Below are 26,470 nucleotides of genomic sequence, written 5' to 3'. Positions count from 1 at the left end.
GATCCTCAAGTCCTTTATATAATGGTGTAGTATTTGCATATAATCTTGCTGTATACATTAAATCTTCCTGTATACTTTAAACATACATCTTCCTGTATACTTTAAATCATCTCTAGATTACTTATGATACCTAGTACAATGTAAATGCTATGTAAGTACTCGTAGTTGTTATACTGCACTGTTTAGGCAATAAGGAGAAGAAAAAAGTCTAGAGAGCCATTCTAGTTGCTAGTTGGGGTGCTGCCCCATTCATGAGTCATTTAATAAAACCAATTAGATTTCCAAATTTATTCAGTTGAATTTTGTTTTCTAACAGATTGTAATTAAATTTGGTCATTTTTTTCTTGTTAAAAGAAAAGAAAAAGAAAAAAAGTCTATTAATGTTCAAAAGAGATGTAACCATTAAGCCTAACTATACAGTAAATGTCTGCAACAACATAACATTGTTTTTCGAATATTTCCATCCATGGTCAGTTCAATTCATGGATATGGAACCCGTGAATATGGAGGGCTAACTGTATATAAAATTTTATGTGTATACGAATACCCATTTGTCTTACAAAGGCATACTGTATGGTTTAGCTGCTATCAGAAAAGAAGTTCTGCAAATCGCTACATGTCCTTTCCTTCAGCAAGCTGCGTCCAATTTCTACATCTCAGTACGATGGTTTGCTTTAAAAAGTACCACATTACCCAGCTGACTCACGATGAGCTTGTGATTTTTACAGGCCACAGATGATTTCTAGCCCTGCTTATATAGAAGCATTTCTGATTCTTTTTATTTTTTTTTAAGATTTTATTGGGGAAGGGGAACAGGACTTTATTGGGGAACAGTGTGTACTTCCAGGACTTTTTTCCAAGTCCAGTTGTGGACGGTGCCATTCAGCTTCAAGTTGTTGTCCTTTCAGTGTTAGTTCTGGAGGGCGCAGCTCAGCTCCAGGTCCAGTTGCCATTTCTAGCTGCAGGGGGCACAGCCCACCATCCCTTGCCGGAGTCGAACTGGCAACCTTTTGGTTGAGAGGACGCGCTCCAACCAACTGAGCCATCCGGGAGCTCAGCGGGAGCTCAGCTCAAGATGCCGTGTTCAATCTTAGTTGCAGGGGGCACTGCCCACCATCCCTTGTGGGACTCGAGGAATTGAACTGAAAACCTTGTGGTTGAGAGCCCACTGGCCCATGTGGGAATCGAACCGGCAGCCTTCCGAGTTAGGAGCATGGAGCTCTAACCACCTGAGCCACAGGGCCGGCCCTCTGTTTCATTTTTATATTGCAAAGTTTGTCTGTTTGCTTTTTACTTCCTGCTTTTTGTTATACTTTTTCATTCTCTGCTTTGGCCATATTATTTTGAATTTTAGTCTTGTTTTTAAGCCGACTGCCATAGCCCACTTGATATTGTTGGGATGGTTTACAGGATTAGTCTCTGTTATCTGTGTCAGCTTAAAAATCAGACTTGATCCATATGATCAAGGAAAACAGGTAGAGATGCCAAGAAAGCCTAAAAGACTGTAAGGGTCAACCCTCTACAAAAGGTTAAAAAAAAATAGAGGAGGTTGGGGAATCCCCGATTTATGTCCACTGTGGAATGCACCATTTTAAAGGAACAATTTCCTATCAAATCACGGGCTCTGACTAACATCAAATCAGTCTGCACTTGGAGCTCATGAGTCAGATCCATGAGAGTTGGGCACCAACCCCATGAAGATGTTCAAAACGAAATGCCAGGCTGCGAACTAAATTACTCTCAGGTAATCTGCCATCTTGGCTTTCTGTGTACCATCAGTCAGGGTCACAGCTTTGTCTTGTCCCTTTACTGACTTTCAAGCACTCTGCATGCATATGGGGCCCCAGGATGCCTGCTCAGCCTCGGCAATGCAAGAAGTCACAGCAAAGTGACCAGGCTGGCCAGAGTGCCAGGACAGGCATTGGGCTGTGTGGACAAGTCACATGACAAAAAGGAGACCAAGGTACTACTGCTACCTTCCAGACACTGTCACTCAGCGGTTACTACAAATCTTTAAAAATAGTTTAAAATAGTTGTATATCCACTTGACAAGGAAAATCTAACTAAATTTTCCATTACTTTATGATGAGTTCTGCAAAGTCAAATTAAATGGCTCAACAGAATCCAACTTTATTAAGAAAAGAAAGGGATAATTCACAAAAATAAATTAAAAAAAACTTCTTTGGTAATAGATAAAAAAGACAATAGTTAATTCTAGGTGTTAAAACCTAACCCTCATTTCTGTGAAAGGAATAGTGTCAACAGCTAAAATATACATTTTTGTTTTTTATCTTCAAAGAAAGAAAATCTATGAACAAAAGCACTAGAGTCCTCCATAGTTCTGATGTCGGAATTAATTTATAGTATTTGCTTATAAATCTTTCAAAATAGAGATCCAAAAAGGGGATTTTGTTTTCCTTTACTGAAATATATAACCATAGACTTTGCCTAGACGGAGTCCTTTATGTAGTTGGCTTTATTTAATATTATGGTGGTTTAGATCATAAAAGAAGGGCCACCTAAGGCATAATGATTTATCCAACAACATTCAAAGTCCAGATCATCCCATTTTGCTGAAAAATAATGCTGTCATCTTCCCAGGAGTTTGGCATACTTGCAGCCATCTATCTGCCTGATTATCACAAAATTCTGAATTTCAACTAAAGTTGGCTTTAATTTCCCTGGCCTTTTATGCAGATCCTGCAAAACTAGTGTCTGAAGATGCTACATGAAACTAAATTATTCACCATTAAGAAAAAATAAAGGTGCCAAGTAAACTATGACCCTCTGAATTGTAAAATGCATCCAAGCCTCACACCTGTTTAAATGTGTGTTATGTTGGGGAGGCGGAGTTCTAGTTCTTAAAACTCAACAAAATATAGAGTTTTAAATAACTTGGAAACAAAAGCGTTATCAAAATGGAGTGAGGTAAAGTAATAACTCAATTACAAATGAGAGAGTAAACTCAGAAGCCTTTTTTTTTTCCTAGAGAAGTACTTCTTTAGTTGTGATGACCAAAAACGTAAATTAGAAGCAAGAGAGGAGAGAAATATGAAAAAAAAAATAAAGGGGTGAGCTTCCTTCTACAGGAAGATGAGAACTTTTGGAAGGCACCCACAGGCAGGGAAACGCTGGGTGGTAGCAACCAGAAAGTGTCCAGGCGGTGGAGATGGGGGACAGGGTAATAATCCAGTGAATTCAGGGAACGTGCCAGCTCAGCAGGGCACAGCGGAGAACCCACAAGACAGCGGGGAGGGCAGCAGGGAGTCTGCATGCTTGAACCCACAGAGTGGGAGAAGCCAAGGGCACAGCTGGAGTGGAATCAAGTCCATCTAAGGTCAAGGCAAAGCGAAATCAGCCTGCTCTAGTCCTGCTTTGCACTGACTTATGACAAAAGCCAAGGGCAAATCAAGTCAGGAGCAGGTCAGTGCAGTGGGCCCCTTAGCACCACCTAGAGTACAACATCTTCCCATCCACAGCCTCGCACCTTCTACCAGAGGTAATCTCTGCAGCTCAGAAGGGGACTTCCACACTGGAGGGAGAGTACCTCTGCAGCCCCTCCAGCTGAGTGACCAGTAAGTTAACTTTTAACCACCAGATTCGGTCACAGAAAGGAGCTAGAAAAGAAGAGATCCGATCAAAGTCAGACATTGCAATGTAGCAGGAGGGTAAGAAGGACAAAGAGAATTAAGAGGGGACGGCAAAAGGGACGTGAAGTCCAGGAGCACGGAGGGGAAAAAGAAATAAATACATGAAGGTCAAGAAACTGTTGTCACGAGCAACCTGGTTGGTTTGTTTGGGGTTTTATGCAAACTGCAATGAAATACACTGTATTCCTGGCCAGTGGCACCTGCCATAGTTCAATTTTGGCCCAAATCACAGCTGCACAGGGAGGCCAGCAAGCTGGTGGGGCACAGCCAGTGAGAAACACCCCACGTCCTCCTCTCTGTGCCTCAGTGTTCTCGTCTGTAAAGTGAGGCACCGGCAAGGTACGCCCTTCCCCAAACTGGCTGGCCAGCAGAATTACTTTGCGGCCCTTTCTAAAAACACAGATTCCTGGGCCCCACTCTGGACCTAGAGGATCGGAATCCTCAGGGGTGAGGCCTGGGGATTTACTGTGTTCACAGCCAGCTTTGCCAACACTGGACTGCAACGGTCGCTCTGGCCACTGCCAGTCAAACACTCTCTGAGGCCATAAACTGCAAACTAAAGGTCGACCATGTGACCGATCCCAACATCAAGCTGCACTTTGGGGCCTCTCCCTTCACAAATAAATCCACACACATACTGGCAGCAAGGCACAGTGGCAGGTGCTGAGGAGGTTGTGAAGAACGGCTTGTGGGTGGGGAAGAGGGCCAGACACACACTAATAAATTCAATGAACCCTATGGGCACACCCGAGACAAAAAGAAAGAAGCTGGTGTGGCTATAAGAAAGAAAGAAAGACATCCTGCCGTTTGCAACAACATGGCTGGATCTTGTGAGTATCATCTAAGCGGAAACAAGTCAAATGGAAACGGACAAGAAGTGTGATTTCACTCCTATGTGGGATATAAAACAGAAAGCAACAAACAAACAAAGCAAACAAGCTCACAGACACAGACAATAGTATGGTGGTGACCAAAGGGGAAGGGAGTTGGCAGGATGATGAACAAGGTAAAGGGGTCAAATACACGGCAAAGGAAGGAGACCAGATTCTGGGTGGTGAACACACAATGCAACACAACGGTGATGTGTTACAGAATTGTACCCTGGAAACTCCATGGATTAACAAATGTCACCCCAATAAGTGTAATTCAATGTGTAACAAGGACCTACCATGTGCTGTGTATTTTCATGTTTCCATCTCATTTCAGGCAGCAGCCCAATGAAGTTAGATATGTGGAAATTATATATTCATAAGTAGATGAGGATGGAGCAATTTGTCTAAAATCGTGCTGCCTGTAACTGAAAGAGTTGGATTTGCTTTGACTCCAAGCCCACTGCTCCACGGAGTCCCCTGGCACATACGTTAATCAACTGATCAAAAGCACCAGAATGTTCTAGAGAGCAGAGTTGAAAGAGCATTGTCACATTTCCTCCTGCCTTGTCATTGCCCATCCAGTTCTGCTCAACCACTGATTGGCTCACATCCACATTTTGTCCAAGAGCCCGTTCCAATGTACCTGGCCCTGTCCAGGGTCCCGAAAAGGAATTCCGCGGCCCTGCAGTTCCGCGATGGGCGGCACAGGTACTGCTGCAGGTGATGCGCTGCCTCCTCGCCTCCCACAGGAGCCCTGCCAGGGCGCTTCTTCCCTCGTTCCTGCCAGTCCCCTTCCAGGGGAATGGCTCTTGATCGTACCCTAATAACCCATGGTCCAAGATGACGGCCACATACAGACGGGCTCCTGGACTGACCACTCCTTGTCAGCATCCCAGGCTCAGCAACACGATGTCACACAGCCCAGACCTCCCCATCCCAGTCTGAGACCATGAGGTTCCAGGACTAGGACTGAGCCTTGCATACCCCACGGGCCAAGTGTCTGGACTGAACTGCCTGCTGCAGTCTCCATCTGTGTCGAGGTTAATGAGCCCTGCAGTTGGCTCTGTCAGCCCCACACACATGAGGACTCAGCCTTTCTCCTCCCAACTCCTGCGACAAAGGCCAACATTCTCTCAGGCTGCTACACTCAGTGAACAAAGAGAGAACAACGGACATATCTGAACAAACTACAAGGAACTGTGCGTATTAGAACCAACAGGTGACTTAAGATCAGAGAGTGCACAGTATCCTGACTTACACGCTGCCCTGGCGTACTTAGGTTTGGACAGTAAATTATATGGTCACTCTAATAAAGATCCAAATGATCACATGACACAGAAGCAACTGTCCGGTTTGTTTCAAATGTCCAAAACATAAAATAGACTGAGCACTGAATTAGTGTTCTGTCCTCCTGGGAGGGCCATTATCTTAAGGCCAAATTCAAGTGTCCTTTATCAGCTTCAGCACTGAAGCTGCATGACCAGGCGAGATGGCCCACGGTGACCCCGTTACTGAACACACTGCTTTGTCTAAGAACACAGGGGAGCGGCCTCCCAAACAGACATGATCTCAATATCAGAACACAAGATCCAGTAGTTGACCCAGGAACACATCAGCCACTTTCATTTCTTATTCATGCCAACATGTTAAAAAAAAAACCATGTCATACCCAGAACTGGATGTGGACTCTTGTCATTGTAGTTTCTGGATACAGTCAAGTGACAGAACAGTAATGACACTCTTGGGCGTCTGTCCCCATGAAAGGCCACTCTGGGATAGGGAAGTCAAAGCTAAGGATTATAATCCTCCTTGGTGCAACTGTCCTGACTAACCCAGGGTGCCGATGTTTTCAAAACTTCAGTCAAAAAAAAAAAAAAAAGGGAGCCTGTGGTGTGTGCAATGGACGTCCTAGTGGCTGGCATGGGAGGGGAAACGTGTGGCCCGTTATTCCCAGTGCGTGGGGAGCTACGACTCTCGGGTGTTCTGTGGCCACACTGGAGGCACAGGAGAAAGGAGAGGTAAGTATTTGGGCACCAATATTACGTATCAGTAACGTGCACTCTGGGCCCACACACCGATGGACACTGTCCAGTGGATTTTGATGGCAGGGCCGCCTCAAGGCCAGAGACTACGTTCTGTCATCCCAGGTAGGAAAACCCTTTTTGATTCTTTCCTATGCATCCAATTAAAAAAGAAGACAGAAATGGAGAAAGGGAGACAGGGAGAGAATGCCTTTGAGTGCACAAGAATGGGAGAGGGCTGGCTGCCTCATGGACCTCGGTCTTCAAAATGTCTTATAATACTCTCTGTTTCTAGAACATTCCAAACTGAGAGTGAACCTGGGATGAGAATGAATCTCTTTCAATGGCTGTCAATTTTCCAAAGTACCTCAACTGCAGCCCCTGATCCTGGGACTTCCAGGACCCCTCAGCAGGGTTTGAGGAGCGGGCCGAGCACAGCCCCTCACTCATGCAGGTTATAATGTCCACTCAGGGGCAGTGTGTGCGCACGTGCATGTGAGAGCACAAAAAACTATAACGAGAAAGCCCTCTCACTTCAAACCTGCACAGGTAGATTTGTTGAACCTGGACCCCAAAGTCAAGTTAATTTATAAATTGGGCTCCCTTCAGCTATAAAGTTATTTTTATATATAAGATAATATTTTAATGTCGTGCTTTACATTTTGTGATGTTTTAAAAATAGCACAAACAAGGAGCAACCCGAAATTTAGTGGAACATCTTTGGGTGGAAAACTGTGATTCTGGGAAAAAAACCACAGGGCGAGGTCACTAGCCTGAGTGAATTCATAACCCGCAGGCCACAGACTCAAGAAGGGCTGCTGTCTCCAAAATCCTTACTGCTGTTTTGCGAGGTGCCTATTTTCTACAAATGAGGAAACTGAAGCTCAGAAAGACTATGGCACTTAACTGGGCTCATCTTGCTAGAAGCTATTCACCTCATTCCAGAAGCCTACTCCCCAGCCACAGGCACACACACGTGCACACATGTGCGCACACGCATGCACACACACACGCACACGTACATACTTGCTTGCCTCCATGAGTATTTAGTTCTACTATAGCGCAGTCCAAAAAGCAATGGAGAGAGCTTAAATATCTACTATAATACGGAATAAGTACAAAAATATAAGGAAATTGGCAAAAGGAAAATAACCAGAGGATAAAATAACCAGAGGAGAAAATATTATTCCTGTCTGAGACTAGCCCACAAGAATTCAAGCCATAAGTTGAGATGCAAGAAGACAGCCCCAAATTTGGTTCTGAGAGGAACTGTTCAGGCTAAGAACTGGATACTTCATCATGAGGAGTCCCTTTTCTGACTCCAGTAAGAGAAGACTAACACAGACAACATTTCCATATCTTCTTACTATGACAAATATCAATCAGTAAGACACAGTAAATGAATAGTGAAATAGTGAATGTCAGACGACCACCTGGGAGAACCCGGGAACCACAATAACAATCTGAACAGCAAGATCACACTGACTTGTTCAAAGAGACTCTATGGGAACATTTGTTTGTTTTTAATGCTTCTCACTGTTTGCCCAAAAGGAGCTGCAAAACAAGACAAGAAAAATGGTGACTGGAAGTGTTGCAGGAAGAAACAAAGTCCCCTTCATCACATACAGTTTAAAAACTCACCTGGTGGTGCTAGAAGGTGCAACCTTTACCCAGCAGGTAAAGGTTGTCTGTTCCCGCACCCTCTGTGCACACACGGGCGTGCTCAGCCGTACAAACAACCCTAACAACTTTAATTAAACAGGAGAGACAAAGCCGTCCCTTAGCACAGCCCTCACCAAGCTCCAACGGAAAACATGTGTCTCTCCTGATAATTCTGCCTGAGATTTCCCGGACCATATTAACAGTCCAAACAAGACACACAACGCCCGTGAAAAACAATGTGGGGAAGAATAAAAGAATACATAATAAGGAAAGATGACAGTTTCTCACTAAGCTCTCCAAATGAGTGACTCAGCTGCTGTGTTTACAACCTTTGATGGTAAACACAAACAAGAAAACGAATGCCTCAGCTCAACCACAAACATAGTCAGCGAGCCCCATGAGCCTGGAATAGCACAGGACCTGCACTTCAATCACAAGCCTGCACTGCAACCAGATGAGGAGTGAATGAGAGGCAAAACCGTGCTGACAAAGGACAGAGAAGCGCCCTCCGTTAGTCCTTAACATGTCTCACCAATACCCCACCATGCAGTCCGCTCGCTACGTTGGGCCTTCAAATCTGCGATACCCAAAAGGAAATGGTATTCTGGGCTCTTTGGCAAAAAGCGTTTGTTTTCAAAGTCTGTCAAAGGCACAAGAATGAGTCAAAATGCCATCCCATGGACAGCTGTCGCATTCAGTAGCCACATGGCACTGAAAACCAGTCTCCTTGGAAGCCTGTGATCAAATTAGACCGCTCCATTGCTTTCCCAGAGTGACGTGTTTTCCTTTCACAGCACTCATCTGGAGTCCTACTTGTGTATTTATTTGCTTGATCACTTGTTTGTGATCATTTCTTGACCCCCAACCTCCATAAGGAGAGGGCCCACTTGCTCCTGTTCACTAATGTCACCCCAGCACTAGGCCACCGCCTGGCCCACAGGCAGTGACCTAGTGCTGGGGTGACATTAACATACTCATTCATCGTGAAATCCCTAAAGCCCCCAATCATTAACAGTAACAGCTTGCCAAAATGTATGGGGGCAGCATGAAAATTTGTGTACAATTTTCCAACACCTTTTGGGAAGCAACTGATGGACATGGATGGACCTCGGCTTCGATTAATTTTTCTCTCTTTAAGGAAAGACCTGGGCTTCTCATTAGCTATTGGGAAGTCAGTCTGGCTCTCCTAACTGCCCGGGTGCTAACGCCCAAGGTGTGGGTGGTCACATCAAGGAAGATAGTGTCCTGGCCAACTCACGCATCCTCATCCCGAGGGGCATGGCAGCCCACGTGCCTCCCTCAAGTGTAAGAAGCCATGTGTGGGCAAAAGCCACACCACCACACCACACACGTCTGGGCTTCTCTTAGGCATCTGGGAGTTCCTCTAGCCAGACGCCAAAGATCATGAATGACATTCTGGGGGCCGTAGCCCAGAAACGGTTCTTTTGTTAATGGCCACTCTCTGAATCCTATAGGCACGTGACAACCATGGGCCCGTAAGCCTTAAGATATCCACCTGTCTGCACCAGGCAAAGCCCACCCACAGCAGAGCTTCCACAGGCAACAGCAGAGCTAAAGGTGGGCACACACACAGAATTCACATACACACAATTCACATACACACAAGCATGCTGAACTTTTCAGCTTTATTTGGTGGTATTATTAAAAATGAAAGCGATCAATTTCTATTTTGATAAATGAAAGCTAGTGTTCACTAATACTCGTGAATTGGGGGAAAAACACAGAAAATCAATTTTTAAATCATATTTTCCATTTTCACTGGATTATAGTTAAACATCTATTTTAGGAAACTTAGAACTTGAGCCAAAAGTGAAATTGTATTGTTAAATATCTTTAAATATTTAGATATCATTTATTTTTAAAAGGTTAAGAGCTTAATGTACCATTTTGCATAAACCCTGATAAGAAGCTGGTTGGAGATTCTCCCTAAAATTTTCTGATGTTATACACACCATAACAATACAACTTGTGGTTTTGAATTTACCCAGAAGATATTTGGAAGTTAAATTCAAAAGGTAAACTAAGAAAACATATATCCATTCCTAAAAAAAGGTCAATTAAAAGAGAAAGTAAGGTTTCAATGCTATCAATACCCCAAAACATAGCCACTCGGTGAGAGGAGCGCCACCATGTAACGTCCCTCCTCCCGCTTACGGGGCCATTTCTTCCTCACACACAGGTGGATCGGGATTTTAGCAACCCAACTTAGAGCCGCTGAGCCCCAGGTGAGAGGCCACGGGGCCGCCTTCTGACGTGTGGTGAAATTCTCCTCGGGTGCTGGTGACAGCACATGCAGTCTTGTGCACCGTGGTCCCTAACCTGTGTTCTAATGGACAGCTCTGGTACCGACTTTTACATTTTATTTCCCAAGAATGCTTGATTTTTTTTTTTTTTAACACTGAGTGCATGTACGGGTTTTGGTTGGGAACACCCTGAATTGTGTGTGTGTAGGAGAGCTTTGATGAGAAGAGGTCAACAGCTATTTTAAAGAGGTTTTATTGTCGACACCAAAAATAGCCCTTACGTTGTATTTGAGAACTAACTATTAAAGTGACCGTGTCCATGTTAACAAGTCTCAGCGTTGTTTTAGCAAACACAAGTTATCAACTTGTAGTTCACATAAAAATGTTTCCATTGACCAGTAAATGCATTTTCAAGTGACGAGAACTCTCCCTACGAAAGGTTTTCCCGGATGGAGTCACCCTCATCATTTGATAAAAGGTGGTACTGCCATTAGCTGGATGGTAGACATCTTGTATCAAGTAGGTGTGGTCCAGTCAAGCCATTAGGACTGACAGCGAGAGCAAGTCCCTCAATTGTCTCCTTTTGTCCAAAACGACTTCCACAAACTCTGGCGCTATGACAAGGGGTAAGGAGGGATGATGAAGTCTGAAGCTCACAGCCAGGAGCTTTTGAGGGCCCCAGCAAATCGTGGGGAGATCTGTCAATACACCCACGCCAGACTCTCAAGGCCCCCAGAGATGTGGCTGGGTTAACAAATTTTCCACCCTGACCTGAAAAGTCTGATCACTGATCGTGGCACTTGGGAACATTATTATTTTGCCTTCCTAAATTTCATCACGCTCATTGTTTCAACACTTAGCAGCACGCAGTTTTAAAAAGGGGTCAGGAGACTCTGATATGGGTCATGTTGTCACCAGCTCACTGTGGGGACTTGGGCCTCAATTTCTTCATCTCTAAAATGAGATGATTAAACTGGAGCAAAAACTCCCTATCTCTTGTTCCATCCTACAGATGCCTTCTTTTGAAAGGGTTTAGCTGCTAACAAAACAAATAACCTGGTTTACTAGGTCAGAGCCAGTGCAACTTGATCGTAGAAATGAGTATCTTCCATCGGCTGTTTGAAATACGGAAAACAGGTTAGGACCTTCCAAGTACTGGGGAGCTAGACGATTTTAATAGATTCATTCTATGATTCTTTGGCTGAAATCTGCTACGCTGTGTGCGTATTTCCTTCAGTGCTACACAGAACGCCAAACCATGAACTAAAGGGACCCGGTGTTCTTGAGAGGCCGACAAGCAGAAAGTGGCACCCGTGCGGCATGAAGCTCCAAACCAAACCTAAAGTGAAAATAGTAGTGACTCTCTCAACTCATTGCATCCTGGTCTATGACAAGATAGGGTATTTGTTTTCAGCGCTGTACTAACAAGGTCAAGGCATGAATCCTCTCTACCTTTTGGTTCACTTAGGTGCAGCCTAATCTAGGGTTCCCGCAAAGCCAGACTCGATACCCACCCTCCAGGGCATGACTCAGCAAAGCCCACAGGATCCACACAGCCAGAGCAGTCTTCCTGCACAGCTCCAGGGGGCGCCACTCAGGCCGTTTTCTGTGTGAGTACTCCTGGGAGGCACACAGAAGCCCAGTGCTCAACTCCACAGCGCTACAACGGACCGCCAAAGTCATATGCAGCTTTCATATGGCAAATGTTGAATCTGGGAAGTAGGAAAGTCAAAAAGAGATACTTGAAGCTTGCCCTGAAAATCTAAAGCATGAGCAATAGTCACACAGCGAGCAGCCTGGCCAATTTCCTGCTTACCTAAATACCAGAAATCCGAAATCAACAGCTGGACCAGCTCCAGGTCATCGATAAGAGACCAGGCACTGGAAAGGCGTCCAGCTGCTCAAAGGCAACGCTGGAAACAAGAGAGAAGACAGGGAGGGCACTGCTTCAAAATTCTAAGGGAAAATTACTTCCAACCCAGAATTCTAAACCAAGCCAAACTAGCAATCAGCTGGGTGAGCTAGAGAGAGTTTCTGCACACAAGTTCTCAAAACATGCTTTTCCTTTGTACTCTGAGTCTCAGAGCAAGAGCACGTGCTCTCTCAATACAGAATAGCTCACCAAGAAAGAGTCTAGTAACAGAAGAAACAAACAGAAATGAGAAACAAACCTAAGAAAGCCTTAAACCAGCCTGAATATGCTTCAGGAGAAGCATTGGGGGCCTCCCCTGACCCGGTTTTCAGCCAGGGTCCAGTCACTGAGCTGTAACACAGGACAGAAGGAGCCAGATGACAACGTGGATGTCCTAAAGGGACCGCAGCCCCAGGGGACAATCACATAAGACCGGAACAGGAGGATTTGGCTCCACGAGAAAGGAGAAAAAGAAAGAAACTGAAGTGTCAGCCTGATATGCTTGACCTTTATCAAAGGAGTTTCCCAGAAATGTTGGAGAGTTAAAAAGATCAACTAGAAAAGAAATGCTAAGAATAACAGGAAAATAAAGTTGCACAAGAACTGTAAATGTAGCATTCGCCTTAGTTCACATATAAACAATGCTTACACAACTTTAATGATAAAAACCCCAAATTGTGGCGTCATTGTAGGAGACGGAGGAGGGGAAGGGTGTGTATGTGAATTAGGGTAGGAGGGGAAAAAAATAATGTCTCAGATTGCTCAATCAAGACTTGGCACTTTTCAAATATATGGTGATGGAAGGAGAACTGACTCTGGGTGGTGAACACACAATGGGATTTATAGATGATGTAATACAGAATTGTACACCTGAAATCTATGTAATTTTACTAACAATTGTTACCCCAATAAATTAAAAAAAAAAAAAAAGACTTGGCACTTAAAGTGTAACTATGTTTGGTGACGGATGTGGCCTTAGACTTACGGTGGTGATCATTTCGCAATATATACAAATATCGAATCATTATGTTGTACACTGTATGTATTGTGGTTGTACACTGTTGCACATTGTACAATACAATGTTGTAATTCAATTATGCTTCAAAAATATTGTTAAAGAAATTACAAAGGTAAAAACAAAGAAATAGCAATTTAACAATATTGTTTAGAAAAGCCTAAATAGAGCTCAAAGTAGAAAATTAACAATAATTGCTCTGAGAAACAGAATGGGGAAGTGGAGGAGCAAGAGACTGCAGTATTTTTATTAAAAGTCGGGTGGAATTAATTGATCCAAGAGAGAAAGGGAAAACCAGAGAGAGTTTGTGTATGTGTAGAGAGAAAGAGAGTGATTGATTTTCATATGTAGTGTTTTTCACATCATTTACCACACATTCTGTAACTGTAGTTTTAATTTTTTTCTTTGTCTCAAGTGGTATTCATCAGAGTTTTAGTAAGTTTCTGAGAATCAGAAAAACAAACACAGAGAAAAATAAAATATCTTGAAATTGTACTAGGTGCCATGAAAGATACAAGCAGACCTTGAAATGAACAGGCAAGACCCGGAGAGGGTGGCAGGGACGACCCCCTGCGGAGGTGATTATGAGACTAATGACAGCGAAGGGGCTGTGGACAAGTTGGTGGGGACAGCAGAGCCTTGGAGATTGAAAGAGAGAGCCCAGGAGCTGGCAAGAGCTGCAAGCAGAGCTGGGAGGCTTTGCAGATGGGCCAGAGAGGAGCAGAATGATCTGCTCTCCTGATATCCTCCGGTGCTCCCTTCAATTACAGACACCACCATCAGTGCCAGCCAACAGCCCAGCCCGGCACCAGGGCACGGCAGAAGCACTCCCTAAAGATAAGACGTCACTTGCCCAACACTAACGCACCCAGGCTCACACCCCAGAGTACATGTTTTGGGTACCACCAAGCGTTGAGGAAGTCCACGTGACGTTTCATCTGGAGACAAAGAGCCATCCTTAGGTCAAAAGGGCAAACACATAAGGGAAATGAAATGAAGCTGGACCACTTGACAACTCAGAGAAATGCATCCCTGGTTTTGGTAGTTAACCCTGAAAATGGAAAACAAAGGTGGCAGTGTGGAGCCGTGGCGGATGCCAAAATTTTACTTGGAAAAATAAATTAACTTCTTTCCCGAAAGCAGATAAGAGGTAACCAGCTATGTGAGAGGCAGCTGATATTTTGAGGAGGAAACTAACTTTGTCCTCTAGAAGACAGAGGGGATAAGCCATATAACATCGCAGTATCATCTTATGCTGCACCCTCCCCTTGCAGTAGAGTGTATTTGATGGGGGCAGAACACACAGAAGCCTGGGTGGAATCCCAGCTCTGCCACATACTGTCATCTTGGGGCAAGCGACTTCAATGCCCTGAGACTCACCATTCCCCCTCTGCAAAATGGGGCAATGATCCCTCACTGGGTGGTGTGAGAATTAAATAACTATGTCAAGTGCCCAGCAAAGGAGGAACCCCATAAATGGCCATTGTTAAAATCAATCATCACTGAAGATATCACCAAATGGAATCACACAAGCCCACAGAAAGTGTGCCCTAAAACTGGCTTTTTATACAGTAGCCAAATTGGTTTAGTCCAGAAACCCAGTGGGTCTGCATGGCCACGCGAGTGCATGGCGTCATCTGAATTTGTCTTTCCGGTGAAAGGTCCGGTCAGAGTCTGGGCACAGATGGGAGGCTGGCTGCCCTATGGGTGACTCCAGCTCTTTCTCCCAGTTCTAAGATTCCACCTGCAGGATGCAAGTGGCCACACCTCGCCCAGCATGCTTTCACTTAGGTAGTGTTGCCTTAATTCCCCAAGACAAAAATATTTCATCCCCCCCAAAAAAACTGAAATAAGCAGAGAACAAAGCATGGTAGAAAACCTTTCTAAAGAGTCTTTGAAAATACTTTAGCGCTTTATGCTCCTATGAAAAGCATGTCTGTAAAGATATGCGGCTACCATGGACACATTTGAACTCTCTTTAGCAAATGAGAAATTTCCCATGCAATATTTACTGTTAATGTAATACAGCATAGGAGCGACCACAATACTAAACATAGTACTATCCCATTTTAAAAAATGCACCTTAAAAAAAAAAAAAGTGGGTCTACGAGGGCAAAGATGAAAATACAGGGAACTGATGAAAACGTATTCACTGAAGAAATGGCCAAATATAAATAAAACCAAGAAAACAATGGCATGAAGCAGCATTTTCCTGCAATCATTCGATTTCCTGACTTCCTTCCCCGTGAAAGCTACAGCCAGCCTCATCCTCCCTCAACTTCCTCAATCTCAGTAGTTCATTCTCCTCCTTTAAAAAGAAATTAGCTGCCAGTGGCACGTGACTCCAGGCCACTTCCACCACAGACACACCCACTACCCCCCCAGTCGTCAGGTACCAGAGCAGTGGTCTCCTAAGCCCAGCCCCTTCAGCCTTCCCCAGAGCTGCCTGCTGCCACTTCTCCCTCCCCTGTGGCACTGCCTCCATCCCCACAAATCCCAGGGCCCTTCGGAGTCCCCACCCAGGTGTCTCCAAGCATCTGAAGAGTGGGTGGAGAATGGCAGGGGCATGGTTAGGACTCTACAGGAGGAATGCAATGGAAACAGCTAAAAGGCGGCTTCTGACATTACAAACAGGGTATCTCAGTAGGTGCGAAAGCCAGGCTTCGGAGAGAAAGCCCATTTCCTAAACTGCGGGAACTCCACTGGGCAAGTCAGGAACTGGCCTGAGGACGAAATCGCAGAGGGGCCCAGGAGGACCAGGTAGGAGTCTTGCCCTCCACCGACACTGAGCTGTGCAGCTGGGGAGAGAAGGGGTGGTGGGGAGGGGAGGAGAACCCTCCCCTTCTGCTGTGACTGGGAAGGCTCCGGCCCTCACGCTCTCCCGAAGGAGCGCTTCCCCGTGGGATGCCCGCTGAGGACTTCGCTGGTTTCTCCGGAACACGTCTCTCTGGGGCTCGCCATGCTCTCACTCTCCTGCAAAAGGGGCTCTTTGTAGTCGCTCACCTAGTGAATGCCAGTTTCCTCAACATTCGCCCCAGGCTCCCTTCTCCTGTTACCCAGCAAGAACTCCCAAGTAAATTTCACAACCACCGTCCCCCTCCCACGCCCGCAGCCTGCACCACCCACACCCCCAAATCTGCACTCCCACCCGGCCTGTGCCCTGAGCATCAGCCCATATATCTTTTCTGCACTTGATGGCCCAAGGGCACATCAAATTCCACACCCCCAAATTGGGCTTGTCCCCCTCCTCTCCCACCGCCCCAACCCCCAACGTGCTGCAGCCTCAATGACCCTCAAAATTGTTAACATCTGCCACTCCCCATCTATCATCGTAGGCAGGATCATTACCCCACCTCTGCCTCTTCTCCCACCCAGGAAATCATTCAGTCCTCCTGATTTTACCTCCAGTCGGCACTGAACCCACCTCCTCTCCCACATCCCCACTTCCTCTCCTCACTGGTCTCTGGCTCCAGGCTCTCGCTCCCCTAATTCATCCACTGGGGCCAATGGAAAGCCAACACGCAGAATTTGGCACAGTTGCTGCATGAAGTACTAAGCTAAACTAACGGTGATTCCCCTTGCTCACCCAGCTGCAACAAGTGACTCATGCTGTTCCACAAACACCCCAAGCCCACTCACCCCAGGATCTTCACACACACCTTCCCTCTGCCTGGAACATTCCACCGCAGGGGTAGCTGCTTGGCTCAGTCCGATTTGCTCTTCAGGCTGCTCCTCTTAGAGACCAGCACTGACCACCCCAGCGAAGTAGCCCCTCCTTGTCATTCCCTGTCCCTTGTCCCTGCTTTAGTTTTTCTGTAACATCAACTCTCCTAGCATTTTGTAGATTCATTTATTGTCTTTTTCTGCCATCGCCACCACTAGAATAGAAGTTCTAAGAGAAAGGGGATCTTACTAATATTTTTTGTCTACTGTTACATCTCTAACACCTAGAACAGTGTCGGCATGTAGTAGACACTCAATAACTAATTGCTGAATTTTTGAATGGAGGTCTTGAAAGAGAGTAATATGATGGTATTTGTATCAGGGTAATAGACAGAGGCTGCTTATTTGATATAGCCCAAATCCCTTAGCACAGTAACCTCTTTGTAAATTGGCCCTAACGTTTCTCTTTCCAACCTCACTTCTGGATACTCCCCCTAGTACATAAAACCATCCTTCCCTCCTCTCCCCCTCCCCATCTCTCGCTCTCTCATTCTCTTTATGTATCTGTATAAGTGAATATTTATGAGGGCTACTGTGTACCCGTCCAAGCTTCCATGAATTAACTGAGCACCTAGGACGTACCAGCTACTCTATGCATTAGTTTCCTTCCCCTTTCTATATCCTGATCATCCTGTCTCTTCCCCAGTCACCAGACCTCCACATTCAATGCCAAGAAAGTGCCATTGGTTCTTCTTGGCCCATGTGTGACAACTGAGCACTCACAGCCTAACCGTGCATTCGAACGATTTGCTTACCAATCTGTTTCTCACCAGGGATCAGAATGTGTCCTAGTCATCACTGTATTCCCCGCAGCTAGTAATAATGATACACCTCATTCATCTGTACTCATTTCAATCAATCAGGCAGCTTTAAAACATTCATGACCGACAGGAGAAAAAGAAAAAAAGAGTAGCAAAAAGAAGCTGAGGTGAAGTTATTACCCAAAGAGCGTAACCGTAAAATTGTGCAGAATCACTAACGATGAGCTCTGTAGTTATTACATTGATGAGGAAAACCTGACGGGGCTCTAGAATGAGTGTTAATCTGGTGAAAGCAGCCCCATTTCTCAGGTCCTCAACCAGCAGCTCCTGGATCTGAGAGGTTCGAAGGTCTGAGAGAAGAACCTTACATGGGAACTTGTGAAAGAGCCACTGTGTCTCTTTCAGCCACTGAGCCACTGTGTCTCATGAAAAGCACATGGGCCACCGAAACACTTGCTGAAAGCTGGATATAAAATAACTACTCTCAGTGAACTGAATGAAGCCTTTTTACAATGCAAGACCACTGGTTCTTACACGAGCCCCCCCCTATTCAAGCTAGGGGAGTATCTTCCAGTTCAGCTCAGTGCACTAAACCTTTGACCATCTACAGCGTTTCTGAACCCACACTGGTTCCAGAAATCCAAGAACAGTAATTTATATTCCCCGCTCCCCAGAATGTACCCTCAGCATGAGGCAGGTGAGTCTCCCATGCTGACAGCATCCAGTGTCCATTCCCATTTACCCCTGGGGTTGTCCCTTACCGTTAACCTCACTTTAACAATTATACCTTCTCTTTAAGCCTATTCAATAAATCGCACAGAGCTTTCATCAACCATTCCAAATCCCCCTGATCTCCACTATTCCTAAATTGTACAGCCCTAGAAACTGTGACATACAATTCAGAACTGTGCTGCATTGCTTTAATTAATTCATTGAAACAGCCATGTCTCCTAAATCGGAGAGTAAGCTTTCGAAGACAAGCTCAGATTTTGGGCTTCTGGTCCACCCCCTGGCGCCAGCACCACGTGGACCTGGAGCTGAAATACTCAACTACTCATCCAAGGCTGCTACGCCCAGATGGAATAGAAATAGGTGAGGAACGTGGACTGGACTAATAGGCTGAAAAGGTTCTGCTAATGCAGAAGCAACCCTCTCCCAACATAATTATTTTTACCCTATGCTGAAATCATTAAGTGTAATTCTGTAAATGTAGGCGCTGACTGTTGGTTCCCATAATCTGTGTTCTCTTATTCTTTAGAGTGACAGAGTAAAAACAATACACTGGATTTGTAGAAAGAGAATGTGGCTTCATGACCCAGCCCCATGACTGTAGTCTAGGACTACGCTACCCAATATGACAGCCAGTAGCCATGTGTGGCTATTTACGTTTAAATTAAGTAAAATTAAAAATGCAGTTCCTGAGTCCCACCAGCCAGACTGCATACGCTCAACAGCCACAGGTGGCCACAGGCTACCCATACTGGACATTACAGATGGAAACTATTTCCATCACTGCAAATACTCTTAAACAGTATGGGCCAAAGTGTCGAAGTCATCTTTGATAATTCAATTAATTTCTAGGGGCCTTTGTTTCCTCTTGTGTGATAAGGGAACAATACCTGCCTTGCTGGGCTGTGAGATTTAAATGAGGTACTAAATGTGAACATCCTTAATAAATTTGGTGATTGTAGTTTGACAAAGTACACCTGTACAGTTACACATACAGGTCTAATTTGTTAAGAATCTAACGTTGGTCAACAGTGGCAGCTGGCAGAGGGGGTTTCTAGCCATAGAATAAAGAAATTCTATCGCAGGCTGTGTGTGCTGTCCAGGCAGAGGGGGTAAAATGCACACTGCTCAGACTGTCTCAGGAATAGCGTAGTCAAGGAGGAATACAGATGATGGAGGCACGTCCAGAAGACTCTGGAAAACAGTGAGTGGAATGAGCCCAGGATCTCTCAGTTGGGAAGAAGACTCAGAAGGAACAGAGAACAGAATGAATCCTGAAACAAACAAGGGACTGTACTGGGGAGGGGCCCAGACCTTGGGCCGCTGCAGAGATAACCAAGAGGTGGGTGTAACTCAGTGTAAGAACGATATTTGCTACTTAGAGTTATCTAGCAATGGACACGCTGCCTCATAGAGAAGAGAGCGGAGGACCCCAGAACGTGCTCAAGCACAGTGCTTCTCAAGCTGGAGTGGGGGAGCCGGAGAAAATTCAGATGATCTGGCCCAGATCCTGGGATTGGGGTCCAGTAGGTGGGGCGTGGGGCTGCATCTTTACAAGCACCCAGAATCTGCATCTTTACAAGCACCCAGGTGACGCCACGATACTGCAGGTCAGAGAGCTCTCTGAGGAGTGCCCTAATGCAAGGGGAGGGACCGCCAGTGACAGCGAGGGTATGCAGGTGCTCTTGGCACCGAGTGCAACCTTCCAAACCAGCTCTAGAGGACAGCACGCCAAGGACTTCCAGTGGGTCCTAGGCGTTCCAGACTGCACCCAGGCCCAGCCTGGGACACCACAAAAGTCACAGTACCCAAGGTCTCCTGCCCTTGCATGGTCACCTCAGGCAAATCGCTTCCTTAGTTTTACTATTAGGTTGGTGCAAAAGTAATTGCAGTTTAAAAGGTTAAAAATAATTGCAAAAACTGCGCTTACTTTTGCCCCAACCTAATATTTACACAGATGGAGGGTTATGTCATGCAATGCCACAGGCTCTGAGAAGAACGACCCGAGTAGACTTTTCTGTATGCCGGGTCCCCAATGGTGGGTTCAGAACCAAATCACATCAGAGAGCAGCGGAGGCTGCAGAGGCTGACTGCCCTACGACGGTGGCTGCATTGGAAGGCATCCAGCATCAGAATTAGGATGGGCTGGAAGGCTGAGAAGAGGGGCATTTTGCTCCGTCCCTGGCCTATCCGAGGCAACTGTCACGTGGCCTACAAAACATGAGTCAGAGCCTGCCACGCCTCTGGCTGAATTTTGTCAATAACTTTATTCATAATAGCCAACCCTGAAAACAACCCAAATGAACATCAATTAGCAAATGGAGAAACAAATTGAGGCATATCCCTGAAGTGGTATACTAGTCAACAACAAAAAGGAACAAGTAACCGATATATACAACAGTGGTGAATCGCAAAACTTCATGCGGAGTAAACACAGCCAGACACAAAAGGCATCATAATATGTGGCATCCTTTACATGAAACTTTAGTGAAGACAAATCAAATCTATAGTGATGGAAAGCAGATCCATTTCCAGGGTTAAGTACTGACAGGAACGGGACTCAAAGAAACCTTCTGCAGTGGTGCGGTGTTCTAAAGGCCAACGGCCGTGGTTACACAGGTGTGTACATTTGACTGTACACGTCGAGTGTGGGCATTTTATTGATACTATACTACAAAAAGTTAATTCTTTTAAAACGAAACCAAATGGGCATTTGCTGGTTCATTGGGTTCATTCTCTTTTATGTTGTGCTTGTGGGACAACGGGTGTCACTGGCTGCCTCGGAGAGGAAACTGGGTAGCCAGGGACGGGCGTGGGAAAGAGATCTTCAAACTGTTTACTCTTTTGTACTTTTAAACTTTTGAACTGTGAGGCGGTATTAGCTATTTTTTAAAATAAATAAATTTTTTTTTTTTAAATGAAATCCCTCTTTTTTTTTTTTTTAAAGATATATTTTTTTATACATATTTTTTATTTATTTATTTATTTATTTTTGTTGAGAGCCCACTGGCCCATGTGGGAATCGAACCCGCAGCCTTCGGAGTTAGGAGCACGGAGCTCTAACCGCCTGCGCCACCGGGCCGGCCCAATAAATAAAATTTAAAAGTAAAATAATTTTTAAAATATGTCCCTCATTGGGAAAATGAGGGGGATACAGCCCTAAAACCATTGAGCTATTGCCTAATCTAGTTCGGGTTGCGGAAAGCCCGCTTTCTGAGGCAGGGACTATATACGTGGTCTGTGCTTTGTCAATTCCTCCTGAGCTCTGAGTGAATACCATTTTTATTAGCATTCTTTAGTATTTTAGTACTTGAGTGTTAGTAGTTTAGTATTTCAGTACTTTTCATAAATATATACATAGATAAAAATGCATACACACACAGTTTTTAAATAATTATAAGCTGAACACCATGTAACCACCACCCAAATCAGAAAACCTGCCCCCCAAAACTTTCCATGTGCCCCTCTGTGATCATACCTTCTCACTCCTCCCAGAGACAACCACTCTCTTGATTTCAGGGATAAGAACATCTTTCTCATCTCCTATGTGTATACCCCTAATCAATGTTTTGCACATTTTAAAACTTTTTAAAACCTGAATTAATCTGCATATATTGTGTGCTTCTTAGCCCAAAATTACATTTGTAAAACTCATCCATTGTAGTTTATTTTCATTGTCATACAGTACTTTACGGGAGGAATAAATGTATCACAATTTACTTATCCATTAAAATGTTCATGGACATTTTAACAAGGCTTTTTTTTTTGTTCCCACTTGCTAGAGAGAAAAAACAAGTCCGAACACACAGTATGACCTTCGAGGTAACCACTGCCCCCAAATGTGTCTTCAGAAACACCTAGCCAGTCTCCTCTTCCCCACTTCCCTCTACCATGTGCCATTACATACGTTTAGTTAGTATACTGGTCGAAATATTAAGTACAACTCCTTCAGGCTGGAAGGTTGTTAATGATATACTAGATGTACCCCAATCATTCCTATCTATCCAGGTCTGGTCTGAGCAGAATCTCCTTATGAAGACCACACAATCACTTCCTTCCACAATGGCACCACTCCCCCCAAATTGCATCAAAATAAACTATCCTTTCTCTGACTCTTCTGACGTGATTTTCAAGATACACTAACTTCATGCAGCCTTGAGTTACACCCATTTGTCATGGCCATGTGTCAGTGTTGGTCCTTATATTACATAGGACTAAAATCTTACACATAACGGGTGGGTAAGAAATGTCAGAGCTTTATGAACTCAAACTCAAAATCCTGAAAGCTACTGCTGGTAACTGATACTAAGTCATTCAGAAAACGTGTTTAAAAAGTTAATTTCCAAAAAACATGAAGTAACATCAATTAAATTGAACACGTTATCACTCTTGCTTAAGATCTGGGTTCCCCATATTGCTAACATTATTCATCTTTTTGTTTTTCTCATAAAAAATACAAAGCATTAGCAGTCCTGGGACACAGAATGTTAAGAGTATCACATAACTTAAGATTACTTGCTAAGAAATACACTATTTAAGGAAAACAACGTCTTCTAAAAGTGTTTTAACCCCAGAAGCAACAAAGGGGCGGGGGGAGTTCAAATTTTTAATAAAATTAATAAATGGGTCATAAATTCCAGCTAACAAATATTTCATAATTTAAAAAGTCACACTATTATCTTTCTATCAAAGAAAATACATACACGGAATGCAGACACTGCAAATGGGAGAAGATATAAAACAGATAAGAAGAAAGCTCTAACTGGATTGAAGACCTGATATTGTGTGCCTCTCCATGAGACTCATTGAAAACAAAGAAGGCATCACTCTTGTATACTACCAAATATGCCTTCAATTATTTTATGCAAAAATCATTCTTTTCCATAGAGGTTATAAAGAATACATTACAGAAAAATTTTTGCAACTCATAATATAGAAATTAGGCTAAGGTTAATATAAAAAGAATTCCTACAAATCAACAGGAAAAAACCCAAGGGTTCAACTAGAAACATGGATAAAATATAAAAACAGACAATGCAAAGAAAACATGATTCTAATGGCTCTTGAACACAGGAAAAGATGCTCGACCCCAGAGAAATACAAATCAAAACCCCAGTGGGATACCCTTTTTCACCTATCAGATTTACGAGATCAAAAAGTTTGATAAAATGCTCGTGGCAAGAGTATAGAGAAACAGACAGTCATACACATTGCTGTTTGGAGTATAAATTGGTAGAACTCCAAGGAAGTGCAATAATTCAGTGATATCCATCAAAATTACAAGTGCACATCCCCTGTGATCCAACAATTCTTGGGAATTTATTCTACAGAAATTCTAGCATGTGTGTAAAATAATGCATGTACGAAGCCATTAGCTGTAACACTGAAATAACAAACATTTGGAAATGTTTGTTAAATAATTTGTGACAACCTTACAACGGAACTCTATGCAGCTGAAAATGGGCATGGACGTGATTTCTAAGATACACTAAGAAGAGGAAAGACCCTGATAGTATTTTACAATTTGCATAGAATATTGTGTATTTGCTAAAATGTGCACTACCTGGAAAGATACAGGAAACAGATAACATTAACAAGGAAAATTTAAACTTAAGAAAGAGAATTATAAAAATGTGTCCTTCATTGGTGAAATGAGTGAGACACAGCCCAAGGACAATTGAACTATTGCCCAATCTAGCATAATACAATAAATATATCCTCCTTATTTGAATGCTCACATAACTTCCTAGCAGGATAGAGAAATTTGGAAAAATCTTTAGGAACACAGAAGTAAGAGACCCAAAGTAAAGTTAATTCACATTTAGGGGCCCTGATAAGACACAGCCAGTTTTTAGAGAAAACCAGGACTAGCAGAGATCTGTTTTTTTAAAAAAAAATCCTTGAATTGCTGAGATTCACCTAGAAAACGGTAGGCTGTGTTATGCCTTGTGCATTTATTTGTTTCCTAACTGCAAGGTTAAGAAATCTGTCCTACAGCAGGCTGTCTGCTGCCTAAGCTGTTTAATGTGTACCGTGTGGGTCATGCTTGTTATGAAGACAGGGTTGCAAACAAAGACAGCTTTTCTCTGCCCTCCACCAGACTGGTAGCAGATGAGAGCGCATGTCCTTCAATGAAGGAGCCAGACACTTCCCCTGACCTTACAGGTGAAGAGTTCTCTTTGGAAAGACAAACCTGTTGATTGGGGGCTTGTCAGAGAACATTCCTATGTATTCTCTCTGTATTTCACCTAAAAATATGACTGTTTTCCACCCTGTGCACACCTGGGGAGGGCACAGGCAGGGTGATGTACGTAATCCACCGTTTGCCTGTTTTCTCATCATGCAGAAAAGACAGTAAACCCAATCCTCCAGAGAACAGAAAAACAAGTCATTCAGTGCCATCTCAGGTGGCTGACGAAGGCGGTGCAGTCTTGAGGGTGTACCTAAGCTGGTCCAGATATGCCTGCTGGGGGTGCAAGAACGAATACAAGTTCAAGCACGATTGCTCGGGCATGCTTTGGGGGAGCAGGTCAAGACCTGCGAGTTTTAGGAAGCAAAAAGCCGAAGTTTCTGAGCACGCTGGGCACACCTGTAGGTACAGGTGCAGGCAGGTCAGCCGACCACCTCGCTTGCGAGGCTGGCAACACAGACGGAGAATGACGACTGTGTACAGGGAAGTGTGGTCGGGAGGAAAGTTGTGGTGAGTGTCTACCTGTTCGAGAAAGGTGGCCGAGGAAGCAGGGTAGGGCTCCCACTTCCTCCTCCGCAGTGTCCAGCGCGCACTACCCACCCAAGGCCCCGGGCGCCCCAAGGTCACCTGCCCTCCCCGGCGTCCCCCCACCCCAGCCGGCCCCGAGCTCTCACCAGAACAGCACGTTGGCCCCGACGAAGCCCAGCAGGCTGCGCAGCGGCCTCTTCCAGCTCAGGAGCTCGTCGGCGCGGCAGCCCAGCCACAGCACGGGCTCCCCCAGCAGCCAGGTCACCGCGGCGGCCACCCCGCCGGCGGCCTCCTCCACCTGCCGCCCCGCGGCCGCGGCCGCCGTCGCCCCTTCCTGCAGCGCCTGCTCCTGCTGCTCCTCGGGCGGAAGCCGGGGCAGCGGCGCCCGCTCCCGCGCAGCCCCGGCCGGGCATCCTTCCCCGGCGAGCTCCGGAGGCGCCGCGCTCGCCATCTTCAGCGGCGCTTCCAGGCCGGACGGGCACGCGCGCGGGCGCGCCCGGCTGTCGGCGCCGGGAGGGCGGCGGGTCCCCGCGCGGGGCGCGCACCGCGGGGCGCCGGCTCGGGGTGCCTTGTGACGTCAGCCTGGCCGCGGCGGGGGCGCGTCCCGGGGGAAGTGGGTGCGGCCCAGCGCGCGCAGGGCGGGGCGGCGGGCGCCCAGGGGCCGGGCGCGGGCGCGGGCTGGGCGGGGTCCCCGGGCCGGGACGACGGGTCCCGCGGTCCCTCCCGGGTTGGCGGCGGGCGAAGCGGAGGACCGCCGCCGGGGGCTTCTCTAGGAGGCAGTCGGGACGACCGGCAGAACGCATTGCACACCTTCGCTGTCTCAGAGCCAGGGCCCCACTCGCGCGTCCGCAGCCGTGCAGGGCTGTACGGGGCGTCCCTGCCCGGGAGCGGAGGCCGGCCACCCGCGATCCCCCGGCCCAGTGCCCTCGCAGGGACAACCTACCCAACCGTAGCAGAGGTCTGTGGTGCTCTGGGAATAACGTGATGATACAAATGTCGGATTGAGAAGGAAAAACAAAACAACAAAAAACATCTGGGTCAATTACTAAGCTTCTGGCCGGTTTGTACAAGTGGGGAAACGCCAGGCCTCCGCGAAGGGGGAAGGCGCTTCCTCTCTGACTGTGGGCAAAGGCACCTGGCTCC

The 26,470-nt window shown here is 45.6% G+C and overlaps 1 protein-coding gene across 1 annotated transcript in view; it reads right to left on the bottom strand.

Moving 5' to 3' along the window:
• The window catches only part of RETREG1 (reticulophagy regulator 1), a gene marked incomplete at its 5' end in the record, with an annotated part of 113,735 nt that extends 87,860 nt beyond the window's left edge, over positions 1 to 25,875 (bottom strand). The window contains one exon of the mRNA XM_081053120.1: positions 25,474 to 25,875. Within this exon, the coding sequence (XP_080909246.1) occupies positions 25,474 to 25,778 (305 nt within the window). The remainder of the gene's footprint in view (positions 1 to 25,473) is intronic.
• Between the last annotated feature and the right edge of the window lie 595 nt (positions 25,876 to 26,470).

The sequence above is a fragment of the Rhinolophus hipposideros genome, assembly GCF_964194185.1.
Source record: "Rhinolophus hipposideros genome assembly, chromosome: 7".
Classification (NCBI taxonomy): domain Eukaryota; kingdom Metazoa; phylum Chordata; class Mammalia; order Chiroptera; family Rhinolophidae; genus Rhinolophus; species Rhinolophus hipposideros.
Note: the sequence above shows the minus strand (reverse complement) of the source record. Positions and strands in the feature narration are given on the sequence as shown.